Source organism: Phyllostomus discolor, chromosome 4 (assembly GCF_004126475.2).
Source record: "Phyllostomus discolor isolate MPI-MPIP mPhyDis1 chromosome 4, mPhyDis1.pri.v3, whole genome shotgun sequence".
Classification (NCBI taxonomy): domain Eukaryota; kingdom Metazoa; phylum Chordata; class Mammalia; order Chiroptera; family Phyllostomidae; genus Phyllostomus; species Phyllostomus discolor.
The window spans coordinates 104,386,515-104,414,105 of NC_040906.2; the positions used below are offsets into that span (position 1 = coordinate 104,386,515).

The 27,591-nt window shown below is 47.8% G+C and overlaps 3 protein-coding genes across 7 annotated transcripts; all 3 read left to right on the forward strand.

The window, feature by feature from the left end:
• Positions 1-178: 178 nt before the first annotated feature.
• LTA (lymphotoxin alpha) lies at positions 179-19,538 on the forward strand. Of its 4 annotated transcripts, none has more exons than XM_036023793.1 (5): positions 179-320; positions 17,455-17,603; positions 17,955-18,065; positions 18,151-18,250; positions 18,485-19,538. In XM_036023793.1, the coding sequence occupies exons 3-5, from the start codon at positions 17,964-17,966 to the stop codon at positions 18,895-18,897; spliced, it is 615 nt and encodes a 204-aa protein (XP_035879686.1). In that variant the 5' UTR covers positions 179-320; positions 17,455-17,603; positions 17,955-17,963; the 3' UTR covers positions 18,898-19,538. The 4 variants fall into 4 exon arrangements, with proteins under 4 accessions (XP_035879686.1, XP_035879685.1, XP_028365404.1 ...); XM_036023792.1 differs by lacking the exon at positions 179-320 and adding an exon at positions 6,539-6,580; XM_028509603.2 differs by lacking the exon at positions 179-320 and adding an exon at positions 8,148-8,237.
• On the forward strand, positions 185-8,216 carry NFKBIL1 (NFKB inhibitor like 1). The gene is given in 5 exon segments (XM_036023790.1): positions 185-320; positions 6,267-6,510; positions 6,513-6,580; positions 6,728-6,837; positions 6,839-8,216. Coding segments are annotated over 5 exon segments (897 nt in total). The 5' UTR covers positions 185-317; the 3' UTR covers positions 7,311-8,216.
• A 1,182-nt stretch (positions 19,539-20,720) lies between the features above and the next one.
• On the forward strand, positions 20,721-23,339 carry TNF (tumor necrosis factor). 2 transcript variants are annotated; one of them, XM_028510587.2, is made up of 4 exons: positions 20,721-21,184; positions 21,720-21,756; positions 21,944-21,991; positions 22,304-23,339. In XM_028510587.2, exons 1-4 carry the CDS (start codon positions 20,999-21,001, stop codon positions 22,723-22,725), a joined length of 693 nt encoding a protein of 230 aa, XP_028366388.1. In that variant the 5' UTR covers positions 20,721-20,998; the 3' UTR covers positions 22,726-23,339. The 2 variants fall into 2 exon arrangements, with proteins under 2 accessions (XP_028366388.1, XP_035879692.1); XM_036023799.1 differs by having other exon boundaries at positions 20,723-21,184; positions 21,723-21,756.
• Positions 23,340-27,591: the final 4,252 nt, after the last annotated feature.

Below are 27,591 nucleotides of genomic sequence, written 5' to 3' on the forward strand. Positions count from 1 at the left end.
GGGGACGGGCCGCTAAGGCTGCGGTCCCACGATGCCTTTTGCTTTCTCAGACCAAGAGTTCCATGGCCTCCGCTTCCTGCCGCCGGCGCTCTGTGTCGCTTTGGTCGGTACTTGCCTACAGGTCGGCTAGTCTCGGCCCAGGCCCCCCTCCAGCGACACCCAGGCCTTGATGTAGATGCCAGGCCCCACCTGCAGTGGGCCTGTGCGCGCCATGACTGTCTCTGCTCTCTGCCTGTTTCTTGGGCTCCGGACTGACCCCGCCCACCACGACCGCCACTGGAACTAGGAGCTGCAGGCTGCTGCCCGCCAGGGCCCTGATGGTGAGTCCACCCATGGGGAACAAGGTCCTGAGCAACTGACCAGGTCTGAGATGAAGGCCAGCAGTTGAAAAACAAGCTAGTTATTTGGTCGTGGGACTTACAGAAGTAACTGACTGAGTTGGCACGTGGCTATCACCTGTGCCATTACAATACTGAGCTACCATTGTTTGAAGAGCCCATCATTCCTCAAACAGCAACTGGTCTTCAAATTTTACATCTTTCTAAATTAGTAGCCACTTTGTCTTTTGAGGGGTTGTTTGCATATAGCACAAAAAGTAGCATAGAGGGTAGGCTCTGGAGTTAGATTGCCTGGGTTCAAATCCCAGCTCTACACAAACTTTGCTGAGGCTTAGTTTGCCATGTGCAAAATTAAATAATAACAACTCTTGCTATGTGGCCAGCACTTCTCATAAAGGAACTCTTTTAATCAAAGTAACATGTTTAATCCTCACATTAATCCTGCAAAGTAATAAGTACTAGTATTTCTCACATTAGGATACAACACAGAGAAGTTAAGTAATTTGCTACAGTGGTAGGGCAGGGATTGTAACTCAGGTAGACCAGCAAGAGTATGATACTGTGTGATACATTACAGAATCATACAGTGGTAGTGCCTGTGTTCATAGACCCCCGCTGGGGTGAGTGTTTTGAGAACCAACTGAAACAGTACATGAGATAAGCACTCAGTTGACACTGGCCATATTGTTCCTATTGTTGTCACCACATCCATACTCCCTTACCCACAGTGCTGCAACTCACACACACTCTGAGAAACAAACACTTTTTATCAGTCTGCCACCAAATGAGTTTGGTGACAAAACCTAACCTGATCTAATGATTTGTTTTTATTGTACTGACGTCAGTATCCAGACCTTTTGCTGCAAACATCCATGTGTTTGGTTCCTGGTGCCGCCCAGGACCTTCTGGGCTACTTGATACAGTGTGTGAACTTTCAGATCAGCTCTATTGAATCCCAAAACATGGAGACCTGAAAAACCTTTGACACTGCGGTTTCCTGTGGGAACCTGTTGATCCCGTACTGGCAGTGGAGGCAGCTCTGTGGAGGTATAACCCTCCTTAGGAAAAGGAAAGGTGAAACCCTCATTTCCCATCTGGGGATTTTCCTTCCAGAGTAAGAGCATTCGAGAACCTCTAGGTTAGGATGAACAACCTTCACTTAATTTGATTGCCACTATTACCATCTCCCAGCTTCCCAAGTACAGGAACCCACTCCCACTCCCCAGTATCTGCCTCATAGTAAAAAGGAAAAGATTCGCCTTTAATTCCCCTTAATATAAGTGAGATAGGCTGGCACACTGGGATTTTCTTAACTTAAAGAGAGGAAGTTTATAAAGTGCAGCAATCTAGCCGAACTGGTATTGTAGATAGTAAGAACCGAGCACCCTGAGGCAGGCCAGAGACCTCATCCAAGTTGCAGGCCAGCCACTGCAGGCTGTGTGACTGGGACAGGCAACTCACCCTCTGAGAGCCTGATTTGCCTCTCAAACACAGGCTGTGTGAATAAGAGAGGCAAGAACCTGGTGCAGTTTGGCACTAACTAGATGATAGGTAGTGTTCTTTTTATTCTGATATTATTCAATTAAGGCTATTTGAATAATAAAAATCTCCCTCAATGTATGGTAAGTGCTTCTTTCATTGTATTGAATTCTCAGAAGCCTGCAAGATTAATAATATCTCGCATGCTGTCCAGCCTCTTAGGCCTTACTTTCTCCTAATCCCTGCCAGCCCTGCCACCAGGGGGCCTTCTAACTCCTAAATAGAAAGGTCCATCTTATTCAGTTGCCACCTGCTTTAGAAACCACTGTGCCTTTAAACGCATTCTTTTTAACTGATGAAATGATCTAGGATCCCCTGAGGAGACAGCATGCCTCTCAGCTCCTATGTTAGGCCTGAGGGATTTGCCTGTTATTGCTGGGTTGGCTGTGCTGAGTTGTCATACCAGGGAGATGCTGGTGATTGGCCCCTACCTTTGGGCTTTTGGTAACTTCTCTTTGGACCCATCACCTCAGAGGGAAGCTGTCTCAGTTTCAGTTTATCAGTCTCAGTTTATCAAAGGATAAAATCCAATGCCAATCTGACATATAGATATATAGATGCAGGTTTTTTTAATGCGACATTCACTGCACCTCTGCTGTGTTGGTGGCACAGTAGCTGACATATACCATCCATTACCCACTTGGATCCTCACTGCAGACGTAGGCCGCAGCCCTCTTTTACAGGTGGCTGAGCCATCTAGTCTGTGTTCCATTTGCCTTTCCAACCTTACCTCCCATGGCACACCCTCAAACCCACAGCTCCAGCTACGTGTTCAGTGACCCCCCCCCCCACCCCAGCATATTTTTCACAGGGCTGTCTCTCTTGCCTGTTGCCTTCCTATCTGCCTGATTTCCACTTTGCTATTTTACCTTCCCAGCCCAACATAAGCCACACCTCCTCCTGGAAAAGCCCTCTCTGACCTTCCTGCCCAGTTACCTTTTCTTCCTCTGCACCTGCCTCAGTCAGTTGTCCTCAGTATAAGCCTCTGATATTGGTGGGGTTTTTTGAGCGACTTGTACCAGTTATTGTGGACTTTGCTTTAAGGTGGAAAGCATCTTATTATGGCAAGGGGAAGAGCAGCCTTTCATCACTAAGACAAAAAGTCCATATATACTCCAGAAAATTTTTTTCATATTTATTTTTCCCAATATAAAAGTACATTGGAAAAAGTTGATCTCTACTGCTAAATTGATGATAAAGTTCGCATTTCAAATCACTGTAGGGAGGTGAAAAAATAGAGTTCTTCCTCATACCTACCTTAAAAGTAAATTACAGCAGATTAAACACCTAAATATCACAGGAAGGGTACATACCAAATCCATGGAAGCAGTTCCTTTGGGGGCAATAAAACTTAGAAGGCAGCATCAAAGAAAACTTTAGCTTACCTATCATGGCTTTACTTCTTTAAAATGAAATGGTGTTGCCCTGGCTGGTGTGGCTCAGTGGCTTGAATGCTGGCCTGTGAACCAAAAGGTCTCCGGTTGGATTCCCAGTCAGAGTATATACCTGGGTTGCAGGCCAGGTCCCCAGAAGGGAGTGTGCAAGAGGCAACCGGTCGATGTATCTCTCGCACATCGATGTTTCTCTCCCTGTCTTTCTCTCTCCCTTTCCTCTCTCTAAAAATAAATAAACTTTTTTTTAATAAAATAAAGTGGTGTTACAAAAATGACAATATGTTAACATACCCTGTGATAGGAATATGGATACTTATTGTACTATACTTTGTACTTTCTTAATTTTTTAAATCCCCCCCCCCCCAAAAAAGTAAATATGGTAGGAAAAACACACAGGAATACCTTTATAATCTTGGAGTGGAGAAAACCTTCCTAAGAATGAAATAAAGTCAAAAGCTATTGCTACAGATTTAACTACATTAAATTTTTTAAATTTATTTTTATTGATTGATTTCAGGGAAAGAGGAAGGAAAGAGAGAGAAACATCAATTTGATGTTCCACTTATTTATGCATACATTGGCTGATTCTTTAATGTGCCCTCACTGGAGATCGAACCCACAACCTTGGCATATTGTACATAAAAATTTTTTTAATGGAGAAAATATTTGCAATATCTATAACAGACATACAGGGTTGATATCTAAAGTAAATGTGAACAAGTCATTCACAAAAGAAACACAAAAAGCATATGAAAAAGAAAATTTCATAATTAGAATCATTTTTTAATTTGTCAGATGGGCAAAATTGAAAGGTTGATAAGATTCAGTTTGGTAAAGGACGATGCAGGTGCTCATTTTCTTGGTAAGGGTGTACGTTGGCACAAACTTGAGGGCAGTTTGGCAAACTCGCGCATGTTCTTTACTCAGAAATTCCACTTCTGAGAATTCACCCCGCAGAAATACCGTAAGGAGTCTGCAGAGACATGTGTATGAGGCTGAACAGTTTTGGAAACAAGTCTATAAATTGGTGGTAGGAGACATTTGTTTCATGCTCAGTGGAACCCTACAGAGTCATAAAAAAGAATGAGATCAATTATGTTTACTCTTGTGGAAAAATATAAGGTGTTAAGTGAAAAAAGCAAGTTGCCAAATAATACATATAGTGTGGTCACAGGTCTCTGAAAAAAAAAACTGTGATGCGTATGCATTTATATACACCAAAACAAGATTGGAAGGGACCACAGCATACTCTTAAGAGTGAATAAATTTATTCTTTATTCTTTAAAAATTTAAAAAACAAAAACAAAAAATGGCACCCTGACTAATTGGGTGGAGCATCATCCTGTAAACCATAAGGTCAAGGGTTCGATTCCCAGTCGGGGCACACACCTAAGTTGTAGGTTCGGGCCCCAATCAGGGCGTACACAAGAGGCAACCAGTCGATGTTTGTCTCCCTTTCTGTCTCCCTACCATTCCCTCTCTCTAAAAATAAAAAATTAAGAAGCACGTCCTTGAGTGAGGATAAAATAATAACTAAATGAGAGGAACTTTTTAGATTAGTTATGTCCCTTTTACATTAAAATATCAGTAAATAAGATGGGGGAAGCCACCCATGGTCCTGCCACCCAGAGACTGGAATCTGCACATGTCCAGTCTGTGTTCTTGAATCACAGCATTTGGTCTCTTTTTCACACAGTTGTAATCAGACCCTATGTACAGTTTTGTAGCCAGCTTATTTCCACACAGAGACATCATTTTTAGTGCCTATGTAATATCCCATATCATATTTTACTTATGTTTTTTAGTTGGAAGCCTTAAAACCTATGAACTTAAAAAACATCTGTGCAAGACTGAGCATGCACCCACTCTCATACCTGCCATGAACCCTGGGAGGGAGTAAGCAGCTGAAAGACAGGACTACTTACTTGTTGGGTGGGACAAGTTGGGAGGGCTTGTGACAGGTCATATCAGTACTACAGAGAAGTGCCCCTCATCCTGATGTGGTTTGGGTACATGGCACTCAAGTATGCCAGGAGATGGGCAGTGGCCAGCCAAGACTGGGTGCATTCTGTCTTCCTACCTTCCTGGCAGTAACAAAACAGCCCTTCTCCTGTCCCATCCTTTTCCTAGATAGCCAGTACTTCCTAGTACCACAAAAGATTTGAGGACCTCCAGCCCTGGGGCGAATAAGTAGGTCTACAGGAAGAGAGGGTGCCTCACTCACCTTCCTCTGTCCCAAGAGTGGAAGAGGTGCTTGGTGGCCTTGGTGGCCTTGGCAGGTGGGCCTGGCCAGGAATAAGATGCCCGGGTTGGCAGTGAACAGCACAGCCCAGCCCTGAGCCGGCCTGCCCTGGAGCAGATGCAGTGAGGTCAGGGCACAGGAAGGGGGAGCTCAGCAATGGCAGTCTCTCTTTTGTGTTCCCCAGCCTCTTGTCAGACAGCCCCTGGCAGGGACCCTCTGTCTCAGTCCCTTCCCTCCTGCCACACAACCCGCCCTTTGGCCAGCAGTCATTTGGAAAGAGCTTGCTCTGCTGCTAGGAACTTTTCTGTGGCTCACACTCATTGCTGATCTGGGCCCTCTGCCTCCCCACTCTCCTCAGCACAGCCTGGGAAAGGCTGGCTGAGAGAAACTCCCCTAAAAACATTCATTTTATGCAGTTATTGAAAAGTGGTATAAAAAGATACTTTTATATATCTGTATATTTATAATGGTATAGAATGGAATGTTCAGATATTTTACCATCTGGATTATAATGTGGGATGACAAATGCAATAAGAGGTAGAGAGTGACTGTATTTTCCAAGCCAAAAACAGAGTACATGGAGGTTTTTGACATTGCCCTGGGTGGCTGCAGGCAGGCCGGAAAATGTCATTTGACACAGTAGAACCCCCCAGGAAACTAAAATAGTTTGTGGGGACACAGGTCAGAATATGTTAAACTACCACACTTATTATGCATGTGGCAAACTGTCAGTAAATAATTGGTCTAGTCCAGAAGGGCGTGAGTGACTGGCAGAATCCAGATGGTGCCCTGCCAAGGAGGGAGGCCCCAGCTAACTCCTCTCACTGCTCTGCCACCAAGAGCCTGCATGACTTCTTCCTGCCACTGCCAAGTCACAGTCCATCTGCCATGGGAATAAAGAGTAAGGATGGAGAGACCCCTGGGCAACTCCTAGGCTGGACCTTGCCCTGGGATTCTGCTGAAGAGGAAGAAGAAGACAAGGCATCCAGGGAGCACATTGAAGGCAGAAGCCACATGGAGAGCTCGAGGATGAGTGGAACAGCAGGAGGTCTTTGGACCACTTGAAGGTGAGGAACCCTTTCCCAGCCACAGTTGCCTTTTCCTGCAGTCTGCTTTACCTATACTCCCTCCCTCTGGCCCACCCTGTTTCTCTTTCCCCATAACCTTCTCACAGATTTTTCCTAACCACTCCCATTCCACCCTCCCAAACACAGGACACCTCCCAGGAGGCCCAGGAACCTGAGCCCTTCCCAGCCTGGACAGATCACCTGGCCTGGGAAAATGCCCAGAAGTGCCAGCAGCAGCTGCAGCAGCAGGAGGCAGAGAGCTTGCAGAGCCCCACAGGCTGAGGGCTCCAGTCTCAGCTGGTGGCAACAGGAGAAGGAGCAGTGGCTCTTCCGAGAGTGAGCTGGAGCCCAGGAGGAGGAGCTGTGTGAGAGGCAAGCCAGGAGCCAGGCCATCACCGCAGGCTCTCAGGGGCCTTGGGCCCAGGGCCCAACACCCTGCAGAGCAGGGAGGGGCAGCCTCTGGCACTTAGATCAAGTGCCCAGGCCCCACCCTGGGGGAGGAGACCCAGAGGCCATGGCTGCAGTCCTGGTGGCCAGGGCCCGCCCCCCCCCCCCCCCCCCCCACCCTTGGAGGAGCAGGTGGCTCCTGAGGATCCAGTGCATTTGCTGGCACCCTGACCACTTCCTACAGTGATTATGGAGCCAGATTGAGACCTGGGAGCTAGGCCAGGTGACGGGAGCTGTGACAGCCCTTTCTCAGGCCCTGAAGCATTCAGAGGCCCTTAAATGACCTCAGGAAAATGGAGAAACTGCAAGGAACACAGCCTTGGGGCAGGATGGCAGGAAGAGCACAGTCAGAGACAGGAATGATGAGAGCCAGGCAGATGCTGCACAGCAGAGGACATGGGGTGGGAGTAGAACTGGTAATGAGCGGGGGTGGGGAGGACAGGCCACCACCGCTGCTCCTTGACTCTTTCATTTCCTAATAAGACCTGGTTCGCATCTCACTCCTGGTGTCTCCTCTGCCTTTTTTCCATTGCTGTGGTTTTCATCACCCATGACATCTCCTTTCCCGCCCCGCCAGCCAAAACCCACAGCTCCCACACACCTGTGACATGCATGCACGCACTAACACGTGCCCTCAGCTGGCGACAACAAACCCCCTGCTTGCCCACCCATTAGGTTGGTCCTAAGAAGGCCCAGTTTGCCCTCCAGCATGACTCCACTCCCTATGCTGGTCTCCCCTCTGCAGTCAGCCCCTGGAGAAATAGATGTGAAGAGAGGCCAAAAAAAAAAAAAAGGAACAAACCCAGTTTCCCTCCCCTCCCCAGCCAGAACCACATCCTCCTCCCCACCAACACCCCTCCCCCAGCATAGACAGGGCTTTCCCTTTGCTGAGTCACTGAATGGTCCAAGTTGGGGGCAGCCAGAGCTGGGGGACATAAGGAGGTTGTAGGAGGTCAGAAGATAGAAGCAGGATGGATGGAGGAAGAGCTCTGTGTGGGAGTGGAATTTCAGTTGCTAAAATTAGAAGCAGGGGAAGCAGGCGGAAAGAGCCAAATTATGTAACCTGGGTTGTCTGCTCTTGGGCAACATGGAATCCAACCCGAGGCCATCTCTCCCCTCCAGTTCACTCCTCTCCTCCAGACCCTGAGGAAAGAGTGAAGTAAGATGGACTCACTATAGTCAAGTTGTTGTTGTTAAAAACTAACATCAGGTAGGTTGAGGCCTGAGGAAATGATTCTCTTCTCATTTTAACTAGCCTTGGAACTAAAACTTCTTAATTTTCCAGTCCTGCCTCAATGCCTGGGCACACATCTGACCTCCAGGTAACCCCCTGATTACCCCTGAAGGACTCAGGTATACATTCACCTGGCATCCACCATCCGGACCACCTGCCATCTGACAGATAACTTTCCTGGACCAATCCTAGAATGCAGGACTGACAGTTCTCAAGGATTACACTTTTTACTATAACAACTCTTAATTTGTCTTCCTTCTTCAGAAACGTTTGTGGGTTTCTGCCTAGTTATATTTCCAGTTTGCAAACTCTTTAATAAATCTTTGTCATTTATTTCTAGCCAAAGCCTCCAAACACTTTTTTTTTGGGGGGGGGGGGTTGACAGCCTCAGTTCTTAACTCCCTCCATCCAGCTTCTGCCCCCATCCCAAATTTGGGGTTTATCTCTGGGCAGGCAGGCATGGCCTTCCAGATAAACCTCTCCTCTTCCTGGGGCTGAGGAAAAGGTCCTGTGGGATAGAAGGAGAAGGTCTAGAACTCCCACAGAGGACTGGAGGCGTCATCCCTCCCACTGTTCATACTCAGTTCTCACTCCTGCTCCCTGGACTGGGTGGGATAGGAAGTTGTAGACGGCACCAAACCCACTGCCACCCCCAGGGACCAGCAGCAAAAAGGTGAAGAGAAAGGGCAGGACTGAGGGTACAGGCATGAGCAGGCGTGTACAGTCTGCACTTGTCCACATCAGAGAAGCTTATGAATCAGGAACTTATTTTTCAGGTTGGGGCCCCAGCCTGCACAGGAGAAGCCCAAGGGTAGAGGGCTCTGGAGGATGCGGAGTGACAGCCTCGGGAACATGGGGTGAGCATGAAACCATTGGAGAAGACTGAGCCGAGAGGCCCAAGGCCTCCGAGGGACCAGCCAGATGTTCCGGGAGCAGGAGGAGGAAGGGCTGGTGAGAAAGAGCCTGTGAGAGGAAGCTGCTGTGATTCAGAGAAGAGACTTTGAGCTGTGAGCAACCCAGGCGTCCGGTTCCTTTCACAGGCCGGAGATTTCGGAAGTGGCATGCAAAGAGCTCAGGTTTGGGTGGGGGGGATCCAAAGCTGGAGGTTGACAGGTGAACAGCAGAAAACTTTGGTGTCCGACTTTGCTCCTCCATCCAGGTTTTTCTCTGGTTTTTCATCACATCACCAACCATTTGCAAGAGTTATATAAAACCACAGCAAAATAAGCCCCGATACCTGGCCCCCCAGACCTCCCTGTTTTCAGTGTTTCTCCCTGATGTCTGGCCCCCAGCCCTGTTGGGGGTTCCCCTAAGATGAGGGCTGTTCACTTTCTCTGACCACACGGCTTCCGCTTCTGTGTCTATTTTTCCTAGGCTGATAAAAATACTGAGCCCTAGAGGCCCTGGCTTCCTCTGACCCCCTGGGGCCAGGCAGCAGGCATCCTGTCCACCACAGTGGGGGCAGGGAGGGGGTCCAGGGATCCCCAAGGGGTGACTCAGTGCCCACCATGAAACAAACACTGGGGAGGTGGAAGAGTGCATGTCCTCTAGAGTTGGAGTGAGGAATCAGTTCTCTGGAGGACGCCTTGGGTTTCAGTTAGAGAAACGGAATTGGGAATGAGACTGGTAAGACTGAAGAGGGACTGAGTGGGAATTGGGGTCCAGGCAGGTCTGGGTTAAGTCAGGAAAAGGACCCAGAGGGACTCTCTTCAGTATAGTTCAACCCAGCATCAAGTAGCCCAGAGATAAATTCAAACTCGGCTTCAACTTTCCAGTCCCATAGGGGAGGCATGGTGGGTACAGAAGAAGGGCCTGTGAGGCGGAGAGGGCATGAGAGCTTGCACTGACCAACGGGGAGAATTTCTGTGGGCAGAGGTAGAAGGGCTCAGTGGGTAAAGGAAATGGCTTGAGCAGAGGAGGAAGTCAGAAAAGCAGTATGTTGAGGAAAAGAGTGTCCCGAGGTGAACAAAGCACAGGTGTGAGTGAGCAGGTATCGGAGGGACAGGATTCAGGCTATGTGATGTGCAATGGCGCTGTGACCACTGTGCTAGAGAGCACTACAGGCGCAGGCTCCAAGGGAAGAAGACAGCAACGGTGTTTTGAACACCTACTATGTGTGACCATGGCAGGTCCCTTTCTTAACACCAGTAATGCTGTCAACTACTGTCCAGAAGGGTGGGAGTGAGTCTCCATTGTACAGATGAGGAAACTGAGGCCATCCATGTCCTGTTACTTGCTTAGAGCCACACAGCTGAAGAGTAATGGGATCATTAAACTCATCTTATTCTAAGACTCCTGTGTACTTACTGCATAGGTCTCAATAACTCCAAATGGCATTAAAAGAGGAAACAGGCCCTGGCTGGTGTAGCTCAGTAGATTGAGCGCAGGCTGTGAACCAAAGGGTTGCTGATTCAATTCAAAGAGGACACAGATTTTATAAACTTCAAGAGGGTAAGTCAAGATATGGCAGCTGATTGGTGGTGAGAATGAGAGAAGAGTCAAATGACTCCGAGTTTTGAGCCAAGGGAATTGGAAAGGGCAAGTTGTCCTAAACCAAGGAGATGCATGTCCAAGGGGAAGGTGAGGAGTTAATTTCAGGTATTCGATCAATAAATCTGTATTCAGCAGCTGACAGAAGCATGGTGCTCTGCTAGACAATGAACACAAGTGAAATAAAGTCACTGCCCTCAGCACACGGTCTAAGGAAACAAACACTACACAGGTATAAATGGGACAACTACACATAATAACAGGAGCTACATCTGCATAGAGCAGTGATTCTCAGCCTCTCTCATCTCATGGCACCCAAACTTAACATTCTGCAGGACACAAAAGATGCATATAATTTTGACTGATTCATGCTGGTGGCTGTTGTGTTGCATGTTGTCATTTTTTTAATTTGACAATCTAAGGGAAAAGGTCAGTGTCCCTCACTAAATAATCAGGTATTGCACGTTTTAAAAATTCTTGCAGCACACCAGTTGAAAATCGCTGGCTTAGCATAATAAAGGGCTCACAGAAGGCCCACAGAGCCGGAGGTGCTAGCGTGCTACTCGGGTGGAGATCTCCAGCAAGCCAGTATGGAGCACTAGAGGGACATTTGGGCTGGAAGAATAGATTTGGGCATTACTCCTCCCCATGAAGGTTGAACCTCTGAGTTGATGGGATTTCCAGAAGAGAAGGTGACCAGATGAGTCCTGAGGGAGATCAAAGGAAGAAGAACCAGTGAAGGAGCGAGATCAGGGAGCAGTCAGATAAGTAGGGCAAGGAAGCGTGATGCCGTGCAGAGGCCGCATCTGATGCTTCAAAGACGTCAGGTAGGTGAGGGTTGAAAAGATCCTTTGGGTTCAAGAACTAGATGATTACAAATTTCGAGAAAATAGTTTCCACTTATCAGAGGGACAGAAATCACTTTACATAAGATGAGGAATGAGTGGGAGGTGAGGAAAGGGAGGTCGTGGGTACAAAGTCATAGAATAGTGAATACAGAAGAAACTAAGAATTGTCTCTAGTTCAACCCACGAATTTTACAGATAAGGAAAATTTTACTAGTTCCTAAAGTGGTTAAAGGAGTTAGTCTTAAGACAGCACGCAGAAAGAGTAAGGATTTTTTATTCTCAAGGCAAAAAAAAAAAACTATCATCTGTAAAATGAAGGGAAGGAGCATGAAGAGAGCAAGATACTGAAAACATAAGAAAGAGAGAATGCAATAAAGACAGGGAATGGGATACAGAGTACAGAGGAAAAAGCACTTCCCTGAGTTGAGAAGAAAGGAAAGAATCAAACATAAAGGTAACAGAACTCAGGAACTGTGCTTTGCGTGGCCTTGAGCTCAGTGAAATAGATGACAGCATCACCAACTGAGATGAAAGAGGTAGAATGGAGAGCATAAGGCACGGAGACTTAGACCGTCACCTGCGCTGTGACGGATATAATCAATAAAGAAGAACTGAGAAACACAGGGCCCTCAGGTCAGACAGTCAGGATTAGCTGTAGGCCTCTTACAGTGACATGACTCCTACAATGCTTGGTAGGCTAGAAGAAACGCTCAAGGACAAGACCATTAAGTTTACCCAAATCAAGTGTTTCAGATCCTCTAGCTAGAACGTCAGGTAGGTAAGTGATTCCAAAGCTGAATCACTGAGAGGCCGGAGTATAAGTCTCATCTTTGTGGTTTCAAAGTCTCTAAAAATGGTGGTAGGAGATGAGATGGAGAATAACCGAGTTAGATATACAAGTTGTTAACAGCATGGTAGAGATGTTGGTGGAGAAGACTGCGTAAACACAGGAAGAGTGCGGCAAATGCAGAAGGAATGGGCTTCAAGAGGAGGAGTTTCCAAAGGCGCAGAGGAGAAGGAAACTGGCTTCTCCTCTGCCACCTGTCCCTCGTGATGAGTGTGGAAGAAGGAGCAGGCAGGATTCACCAGAGAGAAGGAGCATCATTAGGAGAAATCCAGGTTTCCAAGTGCCAAAGGAAGATGCTTTCAAAAATAAAAGAGAGGATTTGAATATAAAAGAAGTTCCACAGGATGCTGTGAAACAGATCCGTAGACATGTCCTTGCAGAGTAGGAAATCTAATCCAGGGAGAAAATCCCACTGAGAGGTCAGAAGCAGACAAAATCTGGACAGTTCTGTCCCTAGGAGCAAGAGGTTGCTGCTTCTGGAATTTCAAAATGGAAGACATACAGCATTTATTAAGGCAAAATAAAAATAACCTCGAAGGTGTCCTATGGGAGTAGGCAAGGTAAGGCATCTCATCCAGCCCTGCGGCTTTAATAAACACCTGCTTTGCTGACAGTGCCTGTCCAGCTCTGGCCTGGCCTGTGAAATCTAGACTCAATCAACTGCTAAGTGACATCTCCACTTGGATCAATAGGTTTAGAGTTAACAAACCCAAAATTGAACTTTTGGTTCTCCCACCCCTTCGGAATCCTACATCTCTCCCAGTCTCCCCATGTTCACCCCCCAGCATCCATCCAATCTATCATCTAGTCCCGTCAATTCTACCCCTGAAGTATATCCCAAATTTGTCTACTTTTCTCCAGGAGACAAATTTTTCTTGGCTGCCACCATCTCTCTCCAGGATTATAGTAATTGCCCCTGAACTGGTGTCCCAGCTCTCAATGTTGCCTCCTACAATCCAGTCTAAACAGAGGAGCCACAGCAATCATTTAAAACATAAATCCAATCACCTCTACCTCTCACCTCCCTTCCTCCCTCTCTCTCTCTCTCTCTCTCTCTCTCTCTCTCTCTCTCTCTCTCTCACGCGCATGCACACACACACACACGCACACACACACTGACATCCTTCAAAGCCTCTCAGAACAAAGAACAGTTGAACAAAACCCAGATGCTTTACCCCTCCTTGCCTAGCTTTGTGTGAGCTGGGCCCTGATCGCCCCTTCAGCCTTATTTCCCAGCCCTCTCCCATGCCTCTCTCTGCTCCAGCCACACTGGCTGCTTTCTGTTCTTTAGCGCTCCTAGCGGGTGCCCACCCTTTATTTAGCCTTTGCAGAAGGTATTCCCTTTGCCTGAAATGTTTTTCCTCCAAACCTCCACCCAATCACTCTTGTCATTTGGGTCCCACCTTAAATGCCACTTAGGACTTTTCTGACCACTGTGTCTAAAGTAGTTCCCCACCACTGTTATCACACCCCTGTCTTGCTTCCTCACAGCACTTCTTGCTGATTCCTCTTCAGTGTATTTCTTTTCCGCCTTGCCTTACCGGGATATAAGCTCCAAGAGCGACAGAACCCTGACTGGTTTGCCACAGTACCCCTCCTGCCTAGAACAGTGCCTGGGATGCAGTAACCTCTCAATGAAGAGTTATTAAATGGAGAGATGGGTGAATAATGGGGCAAAGCAGGATAAAGCTCAACTTTAGGTCTGTGGCTCAGATTGGGCTTCATTTAGAGCCAGGGTTAACTATAGGGTTACACATGACGATCGGTTTGTTTGAAGATTAGCTCTAGAAACAGGGTTGTGTTAGATTAGAGAATAAACTTGTTTGGGGTTCGTTTATCAGGATGTACTTAGATTTGGCATTAGGGTTGAGTTTGGGTTGTGATTTGGGTTGAGGTTAAATTTGGGTTAAGGTCAAAGTTGGTATTAAATCCCAATTTTGATTTTTGAGGCTAAGTTTAGGTTTCAGACTAATGTCATTTCAACCCCATGGGGAGCCTCAGAGATTTCATTGGTTTCTCCACAGAGACCACTGTAGAAACTGCATTTCCCTGAGTTTGGAGCACAAGACTCCAGTCATCACCACTCCCACTCAGGGAAAGCCCCAAACCAACTGCTGGCCACCCCAAGAAAGAAACCAAATTTCACATAACCTCTGAAACTGAGATTGAAACCAAGATTGGCCCATGTCAAGGAGCATCCTTCAGCTCAGCACAAACCCCGTGACAGCCAGCCCGGCCCAACTCTGCCCTTCCTTCCTCTCTGTCTCTCATGTCTCCCTACCACTCCTCACCTTCCCCTTTCTGTCCGTCGATGCATCAGCCTTTCTCTCTGACCTCAGTTTCCCCATTTCTATTTCTCACTGTTAGTTGCAATATCCTTTTAGATTTTTAGAGAGCTGAGGTCTCTGTTCATCAGCTCCTACCATTAGAGAGGGAGAAAAAAAGGACCCCAGAGAAAGAGGGACACAGAGAAAAGGAAAGGGGCACAGACCAGGAGGGAAACCAACAGCAACACAACAGACAGTGAGGTTAAAAGAATAAGAAGCTGAGACGCAGACCAAGAAATTAAAAGAGGCATCTATGACTGCTCTCTCCTCCATCACATCTGCTCAGTCATCAAGACCTGTAGATTGTGCCTAGAAACTCTCTTCTCCTTTCCATTCTCCTGCTGTGGTCTCAATATAAATGCAGGCTCTTGTCACCTATTTGCTTGGTTATGCAAAACCCTCCTAACTGATCTGAACACTTCTGGTTTCCCCTCCAGCACCCTCAACTCCCTTACCTCAGTCCACCTTTTGTGTAGCTGCCAGACTCATTTTTCTAATATATTAATCTGGTAGATCCCTCTCTCACTCAAAATTTTTTTGTGGCTTCCATTATAATTAGAATGAAATGCAAACTTCTTTTTGTGGTTTCAAACCTTCAGGATGAGTTCTCAGCTTCCCTCCCAAGCCTGTGGCTTCCTCTTCTATCTGTACCCAATAGCATAACTCAGCACACTCCATACCATCTTTTAATAGGGTCTTTTTTAAAAAAAAAATATTTAATTTTAGAGAGAGGGGAAGGAAGGGAGAGAGAGAGAGAGAGAAAAATATCAATTTGGTTGCCTCTTGCACAAGCCTCAGCTAGGGACCAGGCCCGCAACCCAGACATGTGCCCTGACTGGGAATTGAACCTGCTTGATTTGGTTCACAGGCCAGCACTCAATCCACTGAGCCCCACCAGCCAGGGCTCCATAACATCTTTTAATTCCAGTCTTTGCACATACTGTTCCCTCCATCTGGAATACTCCTCACCATCTTCTTTGCCTCTGTACTTAATGCCTGAATCGCCTCTCCCAAAGTCCAATGGCTTTTCTGTAGGCTGCCGTGAGCCCATTGTCACAGAACTTATCATACCTTATTGTAATTTTTTGATAACTTTCCTGTCTCCCACACTGGTCTTTGAGGTCCTGGAGAAAGACTATTCTCAAGGTCTTATACAGGGTTGATAAATGTTAGTGGAATAGAAAGACAGCTAAGGAGATGGAATGAGAACAAAAAGAAATAATAGATAAGACTAGTAAGGCATGAAAGGCAAAGTTGCAGGACTTCAGGGAGAGGGAAGAAGACAGGAAAATAGTTTGTAAACATCCTGAACATTACTTACGAGCCACAGGACACCAGGACCCCTTGGAGACTTTGTGCCAGAGGAGCATGGCAATCTCTCCAATGCCAGAGCAGGAAGGTTTTGGCCTCCATCGCTACCACCCTCAGCACCAGCCCCTCCAAAACTCTCCAAATGAAAACATAACAACATTAGTAAGAATGATTATTGTTTTCTCAATTATCATGAAACATGAATAAAATCCTGTTTAGAGACCTGATTTTTTTTAACCTGCAACTTATAAGCTAAGTGATAACTAGCTCACGTTCACATCAATGGTTTTCATAATAGCCAAAACCTAGATACAAACCAAATGCCCCTCGGCAGGAGAATAGATAAATGAATTACAGCCTACTCACCAGACTCTAAATAGAAATTATTCCACAGTGAAAACCCACTACAATCTGCGCGACCATGATGATGGCACTCACGGACCGCGCTGCCCGGAAGGAGCGAAACTCCAGTGAGTGCATTCTGTGTGGTTTCATTTACCTCAAGTTCAGAAGCAGGAAGAACTAATCTACGGTAATGGAGGTCAGAAAGTGGTTGGTGATCTTTAGAGGATATCAACTGGGAGAGGGCTTGAGAGAAACTTCTGGGGACCCGGGAATATGTTGAACCGGGTAGTGGCTACATAGCTATGAACAGATGGAAAAGTCTGTCAGGCTATTCCCTTAGAAAACGAGCATCTCACCATATCTAAGTCACACATCAAAAAATAAAAACAGGGAAATCCTTAGCAATTTTAAAACAATGTATTGGTTCTACAAATGTAGCTTCAAGGCCAATGGCTTAGCTGCCACACTCCTTGACCCTGAAATGTGTTTGTTTGCAGTTACTTAAGTCTGACCTGGGGGTGAGGTGTAGGTCCTCATCATACATGGCTGTGTGGCATCGTTTCTGGGAAGGGGGACATACATCTATGTCAGGACACTTTGAAATGTGCTCCATGAGTTGTTTCACTAGGACAGCAGGCATAAACCAGAATGTCCTAGGAAAGGAGTATGTCCCAGGTTTCTTGATATGAAACATGCCAGACAACCTAGAAAGTATTCACACTGGGACAAGTGTGACCTGGGCCGTTTGGGACAAGGATAGGGGTAAAGAAGAGGAAATGGGCACAGAGAGAAGCCTGTAATCAGCCAAGGATGCCAAGGTGTTATACATAATCACTCTTCAGGGAAACAGGCCTCCAGCCCACACCCCAGCTGATACTCTTCTGGCTCCCCTGAATTTACTGTCTTTCTCTGGAACTCCTAAGCCTGACCCCACTCCCTGGCCCTGCCAGCCCACAATTCCCCTGACTCCACTCCCCTTCCCAGAACTCAGTTGTCTGAGCCCCCAGCCTGCGGTTCTCTCCTAGGCCTCAGCCTTTCCTGCCTTCGGCTGAAACAGCAGCATCTTCTAAGCCCTGGGGGCTTCCCCGGCCCCAGCCTTGGCCTAGAACCCGCCTGCCGCCTGCCTGCCACTGCCGCTTCCTCTATAAAGGGACCCAGGGGCCTCGCACAGCAGGTGAGACTCTCCCACCCCATCTCCTTGGGCTGCCCGGCGGTGGACTCTTCCCGGCCCCTCCTGCACCTCCTGCGTGGGCCTGGGCCTTAGTGGGTTTGGTTTTGGTTTGTTTCCCTTCTCTGGCTCTCTATCTGTCAGTCTCTTTCTCTCTGTCTCTGTCTTTTCTGTTTCTGCCGCGATCTCTCTCTGTTTGTCTTTCTGTCTCCAACTGCTCACCTCGGGGTTTCCCTGACTGCATCTTGTCCCCTTCTCTGTCTATCACCCTATGTCTTGTGGTGGCTGTCTCCTCAAGAGCAGGCCAGTCTTGTGCAGCGCCCCACCCCAACCCAATCACTGTCTCTCTCCCTGCAGGTTCTCCTCATGACACCATTTGGACATCTCTACCTCCTGAGGGTGCATGGTGCCCACCTCCTCCTCCTTCTCCTTCTGGGGCTACTGCTGGCTCTGCTGCCTGAGGCCCAGGTGAGGCAGCAGGAGAAGGAGGTTGCAGGGGTAGCCCAGCTGAACTTTGGGCCCTAGAGCCCAGCAAACTCTCTTCTCCCCCTAGGGGCTCCCTGATGTTGGCCTCTCAGCTGCACGGACTGCCCATTATCACTCCCAGAAGCACTTCGAACAAGGCACCCTCAAACCTGCCGCTCACCTTGTTGGTAAACATCCTCTTGCCCTCCCAGACATGTATCCCTCAGCCCCCTTCTAACCTCCTTCAGGGACCCAATCATCTATCTACCCCACCTTTTCCCAACTTTCCCCACCCCCCAAAACAGAGGCTCCTACTCCTACTGCAGGAACTCAGTCCAGCATCTGCTTCTTCAGGGATTAAGACCTCTGACCCCCAGGTCCTTGATCCACCCCCAAACACACATACCTATGGCTCTTCCTAGGAGACCCAAGCACCCAGAACTCACTGCGCTGGAGAGCGAACACAGATCGTGCCTTCCTCCGCCATGGCTTCTCTTTGAGCAACAATTCACTCCTGGTCCCCACCAGTGGCCTCTACTTCGTCTATTCCCAGGTGGTCTTCTCTGGGGAAGGCTGCTTCCCCAAGGCCACCCCCACCCCTCTCTACCTGGCCCATGAAGTCCAGCTCTTCTCCTCCCAGTACCCCTTCCATGTATCTCTCCTCAGTGCTCAGAAGTCTGTGTGCCCAGGGCCACAGGGACCTTGGGTACGCTCAGTGTACCAGGGGGCAGTGTTCCTGCTTACCCAAGGAGACCAGCTCTCCACTCACACAGATGGCATTTCCCACCTACTCCTCAGTCCCAGCAGTGTCTTCTTTGGAGCCTTCGCTCTGTAGAAACATCCAGAAAGGAAAAATTGGTTTCAAGGCCTTCTCCCCATCTTGCCTCCATCCTGACTATTTCAAGGGTCAGGACACCTCTCCTTTGACTATTCCAACAGTCTCAAGTCTCCCCTGCTCACATCACCTGGAGCTTCCAAAGAAGGAATCTCGGCACCCCAGGACTCCCTCCTCCTTGAATCACCCCAGTGCTCTGCTCAATGCTCGATGCTCGGCTGCGGACTTAAGCCTGCCTAGAGATCCCGGCTCCGGCTCCGAGCTCTGCTCTGCACTGCCAGTGCAAGGGCTTAGCCCTGGGCATGGAGGGAAGCAGACACATTGGGAGCTTGGTTGGACATCTGGAGGCAGGGAGAGGGGATTATTTATGAAGAGAAAAAATTAAGTTATTTATTTATGGAGAATGCAGAGAAGGTAATAGTAGAGGGACATCAGAAGAGAAAGAGATAAATATGCCCCAGAGATGAAGCTGAGAGGCATTGCACAAGAAAGACCAAGCGAGAACTCGAGTGGAGTTGAGGGACCGAGGCGCTCTAGAAGAACATAATGGGTTCTGAAGGGCCAACACTGCTTGACTAGACACCCCATGAGGCAATATCTGCAGCCTCGTTCAAGCCCAATAAATGTTTTTTTCTCTGAAATGCTGTCTGCCTGTGTCTGTCTGGGAAAGAATTTCTCAGGTCTCTCTTAAGGAATGAAGAGAGAACAGAAGCCTCAGAGGGCATAGGAGCTGGGGGCGTACAAAGAGATGCAGGGGCTTAAGGAGCCCTGGGGCTGGTGCAGGGATGGGGAGTGGGGTGGTGCAAGGCAGCCAGGCCCTGCAGGGGAACCAAAGAATAAGCTGAAAAGACCAAAAAATTGGGGTTCAGGGTCTGGAGGAGTGAAAGTCAGAGGATCCCTGGCAGATATGGCCACATAGCAGGGCTGTAAGGAATAGGGGTTACAGGAAGCCTCCGGAGGGAAGTGACTTCACAAAAGGGTCTTCAGGACCTCGGGGATGGAGCATGGGGATCCCCGGGAAGACAGGGCCATGCAAGGGCCCTGAGGAGTTGGAAAGTCTCCAAAGCTAGGGGCCTGGGAAACACAGATGACATTTGAGGGCACGTGGTCACACACAGGGGGTCTGAGGTCTGGGGCTGTCTCTAGGGATCTGAAGAGAGCAGGAGTTCTTTGGGGGTACATAGCTATATGTGGGGGTTCAGAGGGATGGGGCCTTCAGGCGAAAATCAGGGTCTCAGGTTCTTCTGGAAGCCAAGACTGAAACCAGCACTGTGAGTCCCTGATCAGAACGAAAGGAGAAGGCCCACCCTGGTGGAGTTTGTGAATTCCCAGGGTTGCCTTCATTCCCTCTGGGGCTGTCCCAGGGCTGTCCCTGCTATCCGCCCCCAAGCCCTTCCAGAGGCCCCATCCATACCCCCACCTCCCTTCCCCCAGCTCTTTCTTACTCCAGGGACCCAAACTCATGTCTCAGGACCCAGCACAGCTTCTCTCCTTTTTCTCACCATCAAGGACTCAGCTTTCTGAAGCCCCTTCCATTTCTAGTTCTGCTCCTATGTTAGTCCTCTCTGAAAATCAGAGGGGACTGGTCCCCGAAAGGAATGGAGTCAATGGGAGTTGGATCAGAGGGGAACAGGGTCCAGCCTTCAAGGTCCTACAGTCACAGCAGTAGCTGGCCCAGCAAGCCCCTCTCAGAATCCAAGCAGTGAGGGTGGTGAGTATCCCTGATGCCTGGGTGTCCCCAACTTTCCAAATCCCCGCCCCCGTGATGGAGAAGAAACCGAGACAGAAGGTGTAGGGCCCACTACCGCTTCCTCCAGATGAGCTCATGGGTTTCTCCACAAAGGAAGTTTTCCGCTGGTTGAATGAGAGCCTTTCCCCGCCCTCCTCTCCTCGGGGCGTATAAAGGCAGCTGTTTGCACAGCCTGCCAGCAGAAGCTCCCTCAGCGAGGACAACAGGGGACCAGCCAAGAGAGAGAGAAGCAACTCCAGACCCCCTGGAAGTAATCTCTCAGACGACACAGCTCCCAGAGAAGCAGCCAGGCGATTCTCTTCCTCTGATACCATTTCCCAGCTAGACGTGAGCCCCTCTGAAAAGAACACCATGAGCACTGAAAGCATGATCCGGGACGTGGAGCTGGCTGAGAAGGTGCTCCCCAAGAAGGCAGGGGGTCACCAGGGCTCCAGACGGTGCTTGTGCCTCAGCCTCTTCTCCTTCTTCCTCGTGGCAGGAGCCACTACACTCTTCTGTCTGTTGCACTTCGGTGTGATTGGCCCCCAGAGGGAAGAGGTGAGTGCCTTACCAGCCTGGGCTTCTTCTCCCAGCCAGAAAGAAATGGAGGAGAAGGAGGGTGAGAGATGGGGAGAGAACACTGGAGAAAGATGGGAAGGCAGAAAGAGAAATGGAGAGACATCAGGGAAGAGAGAAGGATGGAGAGATAGAATATCTGTCACCTGGAAGGTGCTAACTAAACACTTGTTGAATGAATGAATGAGCAAGAGATAAACATATATAAAGAGATATGTAGAAAGATGTGGGGTGTGGGTAGAGAGATGGGAAGAGAACCAGTGATATGAATAAAGATGGCAAAATAAAGAGATAAGGGAGATGTGAAAGACTGGTGAGGGAAGGAGAGATAAGGAAAGATGAAGGCAGAATGTCTGGCATGTGGAAGGCACTCAACAAAAGATTGTTGAATGAATGAATGGACAAATGAAGAGAGAAAACTAGACACATCAGACAGAGAACACCCACTAGATACGTAGCCAGCTGTTTCTATCTAGGGGCGACTTGCTCTGATTCTAATTCTCCTCCTTCTCCCCAGCAGTTCCTAATTGGCCCCTCACTGGCCCGGACCCTTGGTAAGTGTCTCCAAAGCCCCTCTCCTACTTCTGGGTTTGGGTAGAGTTGGGGTTAGTCCTGGGATGGTAGCAGTGGGGGAAATTTAGACTTGGGATTTGGGGGGATGAGGAATGGAGGTCGAAGAAGCGAGGTATTTTTTTCAGAAGCTTAAGGGTCTCATCTCTTTCTTTCTTCTTTCCTCCTCAGGATTATCTTCTCGAACCCCAAGTGACAAGCCTGTTGCCCATGTTGTAGGTAAGAGTCCTGAGGATATGTCTAGGGAATGAAGAAGCAGGTGGGCTGAGGAAGGATAGGATTTGGGGGCTGAACCCAAGATGAAGGTAGACAGACCTTGGAGACAGTATGAGAACTCACTGAATTCAAGGGGAGGGTGGAGAAACACCACAGGCCTTGCAGGGTACACTCAGAACCTCGTGGCCCAATGGGATATGGGAAGACAGACAGAGGGGACAGAAACAGGATGTGGGGGGTGGGCAGAACTTGAGGGCCAGGATGTGGAGAGTGGAACTGACAGGCTCACCTCTCCCTCTCTCTCCCTCCCTCCAGCAAATCAGCAAACTGTGGGGCAGCTGCAGTGGAAGAATCAGGTTGCCAATGCTCTCCTGGCCAATGGTGTGCAACTGAGAAACAACCAGCTGGTTGTGCCATTGGATGGGCTGTACCTCATCTACTCCCAGGTCCTCTTCAAGGGCCAAGGCTGCCCTCCCACCCATTTGCTCCTCACCCACACCATCAGCCGCTATTCCGCCTCCTACGCCCGAAAGGTCAACCTCCTCTCCGCCATCAAGAGCCCTTGCCAAAGGGAGACCCCAGAAGGGACTGACGCCAAGCCCTGGTATGAACCCATCTACCTGGGAGGGGTCTTCCAGCTGGAGAAAGATGATCAACTCAGCGCCGAGGTCAACCTGCCTGACTATCTCGATTTTGCCGAATTTGGGCAGGTCTACTTTGGGCTCATTGCCCTGTGAGGGAGCAGGCTGTCCATCCCAGTCCACCTTAATCCCTTTATCAACCTCTCCTTCAGACCTCTTCATCCCTTCTGGTTTAAAAAGGGAATTAGCGGCTCAAGGCCGGTCCTGAGCTTAGAACTTCAAACACTTAGAAACCTAGGATGCACGAATGCGCTGCCTGGACAGCGGGGCACTGGCCACCACCAAGCGCTCAAACTAGGGCTTCCAGAATGCACTGGGGGCCTCAGGTTTGGGTCTCTGAATGCAACCTAGGTCACCTGGAATGTGGAGGCCAGAACACTTCGGAACATCCCTTGAGATCTTACCTACAAATTGATATAAGTGGACCTCAGGCCTCCATGGCTTCAAATGTTTCCAGACGCTTCCCTGAGATGGAGAGCCCAGCCCCTCCCCCATGGGGCCAGCTCCCTCTATTTATGTTTGCACTTGTGATTATTTATTTATTATTTATTATTTATTTATTTACTGATGAAAGTTATTTATTCAGGATGTTGGGTGTCCTGGGAGACCCAACACAGGGGCCGCCTTGGCTCAGACATATTTTCTGTGAAAATGGAGCTGAACTTTAGGCTATCACCACCTAGCCTCTCGGCCTCTGTGCCTCCTTTTGCTAATGTTTTGAAAAAATGTTTTTCTGATCAAGGTGTCTAAACAATGCTGATTTGGTGACTGACTGTCGCTACATCACAGAACCTCTGCTCCCCAGGGGAGTTGTGTCTGTAACCGCCCTACTGGTCAGTGGCGAGAAATAAAGTGTGCTTAAGAAAAGAAACATGGTCTCTTTCTTGGAATTAACTCTGCATTGGGGGTGGGAGGCTGCTCCCTGAAGTCCTCTTCCACCAGGCTTAAGATCCTTGGACCCAGTCTTAACTCCCTGGACTGCTGGGGCTCTGGAGACCCTACAGAAAACAAAGCTCAACCAGATATGCCCCACCCCCAGGAAACTGAAGCCTAAACCTAATTACCTTTCCCTCAGGACATGGGAATTTCCAGCTCAGGGAATTCCAAACCAGCGGGGAAGTCCTGCAGCTCAGGTGCTCGGGTGAGATTTCCGGCTGTTGCCCGTGAAAGAAGACGGGGAGGAGCCATGTTCTCTGACACCTGAATCATAGCCAAGGGACTTCCAGACATTCAAGCATCTGCACTCCAGATCACACTCTGGGAGCCCTCCAGCCAACCCTTGCCTAACTGTGCAACCTGAGCCAGTCACTGAACCTCATCTATCAGATGGAGATAAGGATGCCCAGCACATATGGGACCACAAGAGAAGAGAAGATATAAGCTACCTCAGGGCACTTAGCATAGCACGTGGCAGGGTAGGCATTCAGTGAATTCTGGCTTTTTTCCTTTATTCAGCCCCCAGCCATCCTATCCCCTTCCATCTCTCAGTGGGTGGAATTGAAGAGATAGATGAAAATAACAAACTAGGAATTAGATGTGGCTGAAGGGTTCATATGCCAGCTTGGTCTCACTGATTTTCTTGACAATTGATGAAAGGAATGTGAGGTGGGTGAGTTGGCAAGAGAAAAGCACCTCTTACCCCCAGGAGGCTCTTCTGGGCACAGTCACAAACAAATATGAAGTCAGAAATGGAGGCCCAGAGAATGTGAGCCCACACTGGGCTCAGAAGTTGGGCTTTCTCCCCTGCCACTTTGAAATAGCATGAAGAAATAAAATGGAGTCACTATTGTCAAGCCACTAAATTACTAAAATCAAGTAGGTTGGGGCCTGAGGAAACAATTCTATTCTTGTTTTAACTAGCCCGAGAACTTAAACTTTTGAACTTTCCTTTCCTGTGTCAATGCTTAGATATACATCAAACCTTCTGCCTGATAAAACCCTGACTACCCCCTGAAGGACTAGGGAAAGAATGTTCATGTATCCAGACCACCTGACATCCAGTATCCAGAATACTAGTCGTCTAGAACTTTGCCATCTTGGACCAATCCAAAGACTAAGAATGCAGAACTGACTCCTCTCAAACGTGTACTGTTTGCTGTAAGAACCCTCAGCTTTCCTCTCTTCCTCAGAACACTCTGCACATTGTCTAGTGGTGTTTGTTTTTTCCACTTTGCAAACCATAAAACCTTTGAATAAATCTTTATTATTTATTACTAGCCAAAGCCTTCTGATACATTTATGCTCACTCGACATTATGGGGGCAGCAGTGCGATCCGAAAAACACTCTGCTGCAATCCCGGCACCGCCACTGGATTCGAGCAAGGTAGCTGTTTGAGCCCTCTGTGCTCTGTCATCTCCGTGAGAATTCTGGGATTCCGGCGGCGCGTTCTCTGAGTTCTGAACCTCCTTCCTTTGGTTGAGTGGTTGAGGTTCAGAGCTTATATTCTTCAGTACCAGTTTTTGTAATGGGATGTCCTCTGTCTAAGTTTGCCTCAGAAGGAGTCCCCACCTGGAACACCAGCTATATATATGTTCAAAACTGATGGTTTATTCTCAATGAAGTTATTACCCCAAAGGACCACATATACAAAAGATAACTTAGAACTGCAGTGGCCATTTTATTTATTTATTTATATTTTTAACACTTTATTTGTTTTAGTTTAATTTTAATTTTTATTTTTTAGAGAGAGAGAGGGGAAGGGAGGGAGAAAGAGAGGGAGAGAAACATCAATGTGTGGTTGCCTCCAGCACATTCCCTTCTGGGGACCTGGCCCACAACTTAGGCATGTGCCCTGACTGGGAATTGAACTGGCAACCTGATGCAAAACCTGGCCCACAGGGTCCATGTGTTGTGGATGCAACAAACAAATTCACACAGACTACAGAAGTCCTGTGGAGAAAAAGGGATGGCATGGCCACTCCCTGAGTGAGAGAGGGCCCCAACCCCTGCCTGGACAGGCTTTTATTGCTTTTCTGGGCACATTACATGGAGGATGGTCCTCATTTACTATGCACAGGTTCCCTTTAGGTGGTTACCTATTACAGATAACAAAGGAGAGGAAGTTGCTAATTACTACAAAGAAAAAGGATATTTGCAAATGCAGAGGAAAAAGTGCTTGAACTGGTTACACTCCATCCTTGGGAGGTTTAGCATAGATTTTAGAAGTTACTTGCAAGATATGCAGTAAACATTTGCTGCCTCAATTTAAGGTGAGGGAGTTTTAGCAAAAAGCAAGCCTCAAAGCAGCCTAGGTGCAATGCAGGCCTGATTCCCCACAGGAAAACTGACTTGTGGGTTTGGCTTCCTGTGTGCTGACTGGCCCCTGTCGGCTTTCTGACAAGGTTGGGTTACATTCGCCATGCAACTCGGAACAGTTCCCTGTAGCGACCCTTTTGTTCCTGGCAACCCTTTGGTTCATGAGTTGGCACACAATCCACTGAGCCACAGTAGCCAGGGCTATTTATTTATTTTTAAAGATATTCCTTATTTATTTTTAGAGAGAGGGGAAGGGAGAGAAGAGAGGGAGAGAAACATTGATTGGCTGCCTCTCACACGCCCCTCAACTGGGGACCTGGCCCACAACTCAAGCTTGTGGGAATCGAACCAGTGACCTTTTGGCTCGAAGGCCAGCACTCAGTCCACTGAGCTGCTGCAGGGCTCAGTGGCTGCGCCCTCAGTGGCAGGGCTCAGTGGGCTCAGTGGCTCCATCCAGGGCTGCAGTGGCTACTTCAGAAATTTTTAAAAATGTATTAATTGATTGATGAGAGAGAAAGAAAGAAAGAAAGAAAGAAAGAAAGAAAGAAAGAAAGAAAGAAAGAAAGAAAGAAAGAAAGAAAGATTTGGTTTTCCACTTATTGATGCATTCATTGGTTGATTCTTGTATGTGCCCTGACTAGGGATCAAACCCAAAACCTTGGCATAGTGGGATGATGCTCTAACCATCTGAGCTACCCTGCCAAGCCGAGGGATCTTCTGAAATTCCAAAATTAGTGACTTTGCATGCACAATTGAAAAACCTTAGAAATGTTAAACAAGCTGAATTTAAAGCACTTTTCAATTGGTATTTAAAGGACTCAGAAATTAAATGATTCAAAGGTAGCCTAGCCCTGGCTGGTATAGCTCAGTGGGTTGGACACAGGCTACAAACCAAAGGGTCACCAGTTCCATTCCCAATCAGGGCACATGCCTGGGTTGCGGGCCAGGTCCCCGGTGGGGGTTGCACAAGAAGCAAACACATATTAATGTTTCTCTCCCTCTTTCTCCCTCCCTTCCCTCTCTCTAAAAATAAATAAATAAAATAGTTTAATTAATTAATTAATTAAAAGAGCTCTAAAAGGATTCTAAAAGAAACTTTGCCCATCTCAACAGATGCTTTTTTTTTACTTTTTCTCCCCACTGCAACCTGATATTTCAAATAATTTAATGACTCTATGATCAGAAATTTGGCAAAATTGAAAGCTAAAGATTCAAAGCTTAATGGGAATGTTTTTTAATCCTCCTTCTCTAACCTAAAATAAAACTATGTACCCAGAGGGAAAGAAGCAAATTAGGAATGATGTAGTGGAACAGGTAGCTCAACCTATGATGCCACATAAGTTAAAACCCAGTCTGCGGGAAGTTGAGAGCAACTGGTCTTATCTTACAAATCTTTGTGAAGCCAGAAATGCAGCTCCAAAAGCAGGGCAAATCCACCTATCTTTACCATCCTCACTTCCTAAGACTGAAACACAAGAAAGAGAAATGTTCTTTTTTTAAAGCACAAACTGCTGCTCTGATTCCAAAACTCCTTGCCAAAGACAAATACAAATCTTAATTGTATTATCTACAAATATTAATAAGAAAAGGCCTTAGCCATCTAAAAAATTAACTTATAAATTAGTGGAGTTTTGCCTTATTGTACTGACTCATGGCTGAAATTTTGAAAACAAAACTATTAGGTCTTTGTTTGCATCTGTGTATGT

Coding starts and splice junctions, on each gene's coding strand:
- TNF (XM_028510587.2), top strand. CDS start 20,999: ATGAGCACTGAAAGCATGATCCGGGACGTGGAGCTGGCTGAGAAGGTG. Junction 21,757..21,943: donor CTCACTGGCCCGGACCCTTG/GTAAGTGTCTCC, acceptor TTTCCTCCTCAG/GATTATCTTCTCGAACCCCA. Junction 21,992..22,303: donor GCCTGTTGCCCATGTTGTAG/GTAAGAGTCCTG, acceptor CCCTCCCTCCAG/CAAATCAGCAAACTGTGGGG.
- LTA (XM_036023793.1), top strand. CDS start 17,964: ATGACACCATTTGGACATCTCTACCTCCTGAGGGTGCATGGTGCCCAC. Junction 18,066..18,150: donor CTCTGCTGCCTGAGGCCCAG/GTGAGGCAGCAG, acceptor TTCTCCCCCTAG/GGGCTCCCTGATGTTGGCCT. Junction 18,251..18,484: donor ACCTGCCGCTCACCTTGTTG/GTAAACATCCTC, acceptor GGCTCTTCCTAG/GAGACCCAAGCACCCAGAAC.